Source organism: Gracilinanus agilis, chromosome 4 (genome assembly GCF_016433145.1).
Source record: "Gracilinanus agilis isolate LMUSP501 chromosome 4, AgileGrace, whole genome shotgun sequence".
In the NCBI taxonomy this organism is placed as follows: Eukaryota; Metazoa; Chordata; class Mammalia; order Didelphimorphia; family Didelphidae; genus Gracilinanus; species Gracilinanus agilis.
In genome coordinates, this window is record NC_058133.1 from 247,082,077 (window position 1) to 247,090,115 (window position 8,039).

At 37.3% G+C, this 8,039-nt stretch overlaps 1 protein-coding gene across 2 annotated transcripts in view; it reads right to left on the reverse strand.

Annotated features, from left to right (window-relative positions):
- Nucleotides 1-6,889, reverse strand: part of PIK3R5 (phosphoinositide-3-kinase regulatory subunit 5) — a 60,892-nt gene extending 54,003 nt beyond the window's left edge. For both annotated transcript variants that reach the window (XM_044672769.1, XM_044672768.1), the window contains exon 1: nucleotides 6,787-6,889. In XM_044672769.1, coding sequence (XP_044528704.1) covers nucleotides 6,787-6,889 — 103 coding nt within the window. The remainder of the gene's footprint in view (nucleotides 1-6,786) is intronic.
- Between the last annotated feature and the right edge of the window lie 1,150 nt (nucleotides 6,890-8,039).

Genomic DNA, 8,039 nt, shown 5'->3' on the forward strand with positions numbered 1-8,039 from the left:
GTTGTCTACAAGAAACACATATGAGGCGGGTAGACATACACAAGTTTAAGGTTAAGGGCTTGAGCAAAATATTTTGGGCATCAAATGGGAAAAAGAAGGCAGGAGTGGCTATTATGATCTCTGACAAAGCCAAAGTAAAAATAGATATGATTTAAAAAGACAGGGAAGGTCATTACATCCTGATTAAAGGCAGTATAAACAATGAGGAAATAACACTGCTCAATATGTATGCACCAAGTGGTATACCATCCAAATTCCAAAAGGAGAAACTGGCAGAACTCAAGAAGGAAATAGATAGTAAAGCCATAATAGTGGGAGATTTAAATATTCCTCTTTCACATCTAGATAAATCAAACCAAAAAATAAATAAGAAAGAGGTAAGAGAGATGAATGAAGTCCTAGAAAAATTAAATTTAATTGATATGTGGAGAAAAATAAATAGGGACAAAAAGGAATACACCTTCTTTTCAGCTGAACATGGTACATTCACAAAGATTGACCATGTAATAGGGCATAGAAACATTGCAAACAAATGCAAAAGAGCAGAAATAGTAAATGTAACCTTCTCAGATGATAATGCAATAAAAATAATAATTAGTAAGGGCACCTGAACAGGCAAATCAAAAACCAATTGGAAATTAAATAATATGATTCTCCAAAACCAATTAGTCAAAGAAGAAATCATAGAAACAATCAACAATTTCATTAAAGAGAATGACAATGATGAGATATCCTACCAAACTCTGTGGGATGCAGCCAAGGCAGTACTCAGGGGGAAATTTATATCCTTGAGTGCATATATTAACAAATTAAGGAGGGCAGAAATTAATGAATTGGGCATACAACTCAAAAAACTAGAAAGCGAACAAATAAAAAATCCCCAGATGAAAAATAAATTAGAAATACTAAAAATCAAGGGAGAAATTAATGAAATTGAAAGTAAAAGAACTATTGAATTAATAAATAAGACTAGAAGTTGGTATTTTGAAAAAAACAGATAAAATAGAGAAAGTACTGGTCAATCTAATAAAAAAAAGGAAAGAAGAAAACCAAATTGATAGTATCAAAGATGAAAAGGGAAACCTCTCCTCTAATGAAGGGGAAATTAAGGCAATCGTTAAAAACTATTTCGCCCAATTATACGGCAATAAATATAACAATCTAGGAGATATGGATGAATATTTACAAAAATACAAATTGCCTAGATTAAAAGCAGAAGAAATAGAATACCTTAATAATCCCATATCAGAAAAAGGAATTGAACAAGCCATCAAAGAACTCCCTAAGAAAAAATCGCCAGGGCCTGATGGATTCACAAGTGAATTCTATCAGACATTCAAAGAGCAACTTATCCCAATACTTTACAAATTATTTGATATGATAAGCAAAGAAGGAGTCCTACCAAATTCCTTTTATGACACAAATATGGTACTGATTCCAAAGCTAGGTAAATCAAAAACAGAGAAAGAAAACTACAGACCAATCTACCTAATGAACATAGATGCAAAAATCTTAAATAGAATATTAGCAAAGAGACTCCAGCAAGTAATTAAGAAGATCATCCACCATGATCAGGTGGGATTTATACCAGGAATGCAAGGATGGTTCAACATTAGGAAAACCATCCACATAATTGACCATATCAACAGTCTAACAAACAAAAATCACATGATTATCTCAATAGATGCTGAAAAAGCCTTTGACAAAATATAGCACCCATTCCTATTGAAAACAATGAAAAGTATAGGAATAGAAGGACCTTTCCTAAAAATAATAAACAGTATATACCTAAAACCATCAACAAGCATCATATGCAATGGGGATAAATTAGAAACCTTCCCAATAAGATCGGGAGTGAAACAAGGATGCCCATTATCACCTCTACTATTCAACATAGTACTAGAAACACTAGCAATAGCAATTAGAGAAGAAAAAGAAATTGAAGGTATCAAAACAGGCAATGAGGAGACTAAGCTATCACTCTTTGCAGATGATATGATGACTTAAAAAATCCTAGAGAATCAACTAAGAAGCTGGTAGAAATAATCAACAACTTTAGCAAAGTGGCAGGATACAAAATAAATGCACATAGATCATCAGCATTTCTATATATTTCCAACACATTAGAGCAGTAAGAGAAACACCATTCAAAATCACCCTAAACAATATAAAATACTTAGGAATCTATCTACCAAAACAAGCACAGCAATTATACGAAAACAACTACAAAACACTTTCCAAACAAATAAAATTGGATCTCAACAATTGGAAAGCCATTAGTTGCTCATGGGTAGGATGAGCTAACATAATAAAAATGAACATTCTACCCAAATTAATTTACCTATTTAGCACCATACCTATCAAACTACCAAAAAAACTTCTTTACTGAATTAGGAAAAACTATAACAAATTTCATTTTGAATAACAAAAGGTCAAGAATATCAAGGGAAATAATGAAAAAATGTGAAGGAAGGGGGCCTAGCAGTACCAGATATTAAACTATACTATAAAGCAGCAGTCATCAAAACAATATGGTACTGACTAAGAGACAGAAGGGAGGATCAGTGGAATAGACTTGGGGTAAATGACATCAGCAAGACAGTGTATGATAAACTCAAAGAGCCCAACTTTTGGGACATGAATCCACTATTTGACAAAAACTGCTGGGAAATTTGGAAAACAATATGGGAGAGATTAGGTTTAGATCAACATCTCACACCCTACACCAAGATAAATTCAGAATGGGTGAATGACTTGACTATAAAGAGGGAAACTATAAATAAGTTAAGTGAACACAGAATGGTATACTTGTCAGATTTCTGGGAAAGGAAAGACTTTAAAACCAAGCAAGAGTTAGAGAAAATTACAAAATGTAAATTAAATGGTTTTGATTATATTAAACTAAAAAGCTTTTGTACAAACAAAAACAATGTAGTCAAAATCAGAAGGGGAAACAACAAATTGGGAAAAAATCTTTATAACAAAAAACTCTGACAGAGGTCTAATTACTCAAATATACAAGAAGTTAAATCAATTGTATAAAAAATCAAGCCATTCCCCAATTGAAAAATGGGCAAGAGACATGAATAGGCAATTTTCAGGTAAAGAAATCAAAAGTATCAATAAGCACATGAGAAAGTGTTCTAAATCTCTAATAATTAGAGAAATGCAAATCAAAACAACTCTGAGGTATCACCTCACACCTAGCAGATTGGCTAAAATGAAAGAAGGGGAGAGTAATGAATGCTGGAGGGGATGTGTAAAAATTGGGACATTAATGCATTGCTGGTGGAGTTGTGAACTGATCCAAACATTCTGGTTGCCAATTTGGAACTATGCTCAAAGGGCTATAAAAGAATGCCTGCCCTTTGATCCAGGCATACCATTGTTGGGTTTGTACCCCAAAGAGATCATAGATAAACAGACTTGTACGAAAATATTTATAGCTGAGCTTTTCGTGGTGGCAAAGAACTGGAAAAGGAGGGTATGTCCTTCAATTGGGGAATGGCTGAACAAATTGTGGTATATGCTGGTGATGGAATACTATTGTGCTCAAAGGAATAATAAACTAGAGGAATTCCATGTGAACTGGAAAGACCTCCAGGAACTGATGCAGAGCGAAAGGAGCAGAGCCAGAAGAACATTGTACACAGAGACTGATATACTATGGTAAAATCGAATGTAATGGACTTCTGTACCAGCAGCAATGCAATGACACAGGACAATTCTGAGAGATTTATGGAAAAGAATGCTACCACATTCAGAGGAAGAATTACAGGAGTGGAAACACAGAAGAAAAACAACTGCTTAAACACATGGGTTGATGCAGACATGATTGGGGATGTAGACTCGAAATGACCACACCAATGCAACTATAATAATATGGAAATAAGTCTTGATCAATGACACATGTTAAAACCAGTGGAAATGCAAGTCGGCTATTGGGGGGGGGGGTGAAGTGGGGGTGAAGGGGAAAGTAAAAACATGAATCATGTAACCTTAGAAAATTTTTCTAAAAAATAAAATATTAAAAAAACAAACAAACAAAAAAAGAGACTATGTAGCTGGAAGAAGCAGATTTTGGTTCAAAATTAGGATTAACTTCATAAAAATTTGTTTTTGTTCAATTGTGTCTGACTTTTATGACCCATTGGGATTTTCTTTTTTTTTTTTTTGAACCCTTACCTTCCATCTGGCTCTCAATCCACTGAGCCACCTAGCTGCCCCCAACCATTGGGATGTTTTTGGTAAAGATACTGGAGTGGTTTGCCATTTCTTTCTCCAGCTCATTTTACAAATAAGGAAACTGAGGCAAAAAGAGTTAAATGACTTGCCCAAGGTCACATAACTAGTCAGTATCTGAGACCAGATCTGAACTCAGGCAGATGAATCTTCCTGACTCCAAGCCTAGTGCTCTATCCACTGTGCCACTTGGTTGGCCAAAAGTAGAACAACCTGCCTTAAGTAGGAATGAACTTTTGAAGGCCTTTAGGGAAAGCCTACTGATAACATGTTGGTGCTTTTAAGGAGAGGATTCCTTTTCTTAAAAAAGTTGTGCTAGGGGGGCAGCTGAGTAGCTCAGTGGATTGAAAGTCAGGCCTAGAGACTGGAGGTCCTAGGTTCAAATCTGGCCTCAGACACTTCTCAGCTGTGTGACCCTGGGCAAGTCACTTGACCCCCATTGCCTACCCTTACCACTCTTCTGCCTTGGAGCCAATACACAGTAGTGACTCCAAGACGGAAGGTAAGGGTTAAAAAAAAAAAAAAAAAAAAAGTTGTGCTAGACGACATTGGCTGGATGATGTATAAAGAACACTGGATTTGGAATCAAGAGATCCTAGGTACAAATACTTACTGTTTCTTACTACTTATGAGACCTTGGGCAGATCAGTCTCTCTGAATCTGTTTGTCAAGATAGGACGCCAATGGAAAGATAGATAAAACTTTTATCAAATGTTTACTATATGCCAGGTACTGTGCTGGGGATACAGATACCTGCAAGTAAGACAGTCTGTATTTTCAAGGAATTTAAATTATAATGAAGAAAAAAACATAAAAGGGTACTGGAAATGGGGCTGCAAAGTAAGGTACTTGTCTAAGATCATGGTGAGAAAATGGGTGGGAAATGGCCCAGGGGCCATAAGATAAGGCAAAAACTGAAGTATAAGTGCCAGGGGACTCAGAGACAGCATCTAAGTCTCTAGTAGGGTGGAGATAGAAGGATAATAGGGCCAGGGTAAGGAGATAGCCGGGAAGTGGCATGAAGACCTATACTCTGGCAAACAAAAGAATGATTTTTTTTTTCAAGAGTACTGGATGTTTAGGGCAGAAGACTTGATATCAAATTCCTGCTCTGTCAAGACCTGTGTGTATCTGGGTAATTAACTTAACTTCTCTGATCTCAGGTTTTTCCTCTATAAAATGAAGGGGTTGGACTAGAAAGATGCTAAGGCTTCTCCCAGCTCTAAATTTATGATCCTATGATTTGAGAAATTTTGACTCCAAGCCTAGTACTCTATCCACTGTACCACCTAGCTACCTCATCTGAGGTCTTCAGTATCAGCTTAGGCCAAGAATTCCTGCCTAGCCCTTTCTGCACTTCACCCATGGCTAAATGGTGGTTTTAGCTATGGATAATTCTGGAAGATACAGAAGTCAAAAGAAAGCTTCTACCACCTTTCTCATTTCCATAAGCAAGACAGTCTAATTTCCCTCTTCCTACCTTTACTATTGATTTTAGTTTATAAAGGATTTGGTAACAAGAATGGCAGCTGACAATTCTATAATGCTTTGCTGTTTACAAAGCATCTTTGCCTATCTGATTTCATTGGATCTTCCTAGAAATCTTGTGAAGCAAATAATACTAGTATTCTTGTCCCCATTTTACAGATGAAGCATTTGAGGATCACAGCATGTTACTTGCTGAAGGTCATATTGTTTGTTATTCAAGGGCAGAGCCACAACTCAAATCCAGTTCTGATCTAAAGTCCCTTGTGTTTTCCATTGCATCACAGTAGCCCAGTGATATATCCACCCACTAAAAAGCTTTAGGATATCACAACCATAGATAACACTAGGGTCTCTCTTAAGAGGTCTTCTACCTGACACGGGAGCATATGGATCTCTGGGGTCCCCAGTTTCTCTATTGTAGAGAAGAATAAGGCCATTCTTTTTGGTCTATCCATTTCCCTTCCTCTACTTTGGCCATTACAATGCATACCTTTATTTTCTTTTACTAGGTAACACCTCCTTTTCTCTCAGGTGGCAGCCATAGCTATTTTGTACCTAATCTGGGGTCAAAAAGCAAAGGAAATGAAGGCTGCAGAGGAGGTGGAGGGCAAATAATAATATTTTATGGAAAGTAACATGCAAATTTCTGGTTGTGGCAAATACCAAATGATACTGATTCTTGTCCACTCTTCTTTCTGTCATTCCTGTATATTTGCTGAACCAAGAGGATCAATACTCTTCAAATAAATATATCCTTGGGACCACACAAGCTTCTGGAGCCTCATTTCTCCCTTGGCTTTTCCATAGGCATTTTTTTAAGGCAGTATCCTTTCTCCCTATTTTAGGGTACAATTTCATCCCTAAGGATCTCTTCTTCCAAAAGAAACACCAGTATAGTAGCTCAGAGTAAGAGCAGGGGTATGTGGAAAGGAAGGAGAATGAAGGGAGCATTTCTGGATTTAACTCCTTCTGATTGGCCCAGCTACTCACCCAGGGTTGACAAGACCAAGTTTTTACTTTTTGCTTGGTCTCCTTCCTCCCTATACAGGTACTTACCTGTCCAAGTGGTGGTACCCCGGCTGACACTGAGCCCATGCAAACATCGTTCTAAGGCATGCTGGATCCTGTCCTCTGTGCATGTTGTGGCCATTGATTGCATTCTGAATCATTGCCTAAATGGAGAACAGAGACCTGGTTAGCAATTCTTCCTCCCTAAAGGATGCTAGGAACACTACAACTATACTAGACAAACTAAAGCTTCCTCAGAGAGAATCAGGCCCCACACATGGCCCTGTCTCCATAGCTGGCCATGATATCACAGGTAGCCTGAGTACTCCAGTACTCCTTTCTCCTTATTTTATCAAGACATCCAAAGGTATAAAGGGAAAAGGCAATGTTCTCCACTCAGTCTGTACCCTGAAGATCAGAGCTTATAAGTTTTTTTTTATATAATAAAAGATTTTTCCATGGTTCCATGATTCATGTTCTTACTCCACCCCCTCAGCCCCCCACCCCCTATAGCTGACGCACATTTCCACTGGTTTTTACATGTGTCATCAATCAAGACCTATTTCCATATTGTTGATAGTTGCACTGGGGTGGTTGTTTAGAGTCTACATCCCAAATCATATCTGCAACAACCCATGTGTTCAAGCAATGTTTTTCTTCTGTGTTTCTATTGCCATAGTTTTTCCTCTGAAGGTGGATAACGTTCTTTTTCCTAGGTCCCACAGAATTGTCCTAGATCACTGCATTGTTCCTAGTACAGGAGTCCATTATATTCTATTTTATCACAGTGTATCAGTCTCTGTGTACAATGTTCTTCTGATTCTGCTCCTTTCACTCTGCATCAATTCCTAGAGGTCATTCCAGTTCACATGGAATTCCTCCAGTTCGTTATTCCTTTAAGCACAATAGTATTCCATCATCAATAGATACCACAATTTGTTCAGTCATTTCCCAATCGAAGGGCATCCCCTCATTTTCCAATTTTTTGCCACTATAAAGAGCACAGCTATAAATATTTTTGTTCATGTCTTTTTCCTTATGATCTCTTTGGGATATAAACCCAGTAGTGGTATAGCTGGATCAAAGGGCAGACAGTTTTTTAAAGCCCTTTGAGCAAAGTTCCAAATTGCCATCCAGAATGGTTGGATCAATTCACAACTCCACCAGCAATGTATCAATGTCCCAATTTTGCCACATCCCCTCCAACATTCATTACTCTCCCCTGCTGGCATTTTAGCCAATCTGCTAGGTTATGAGGTGGTACCTCAGAGTTGTTTTAATTTGCATTTCTCTAATTATAA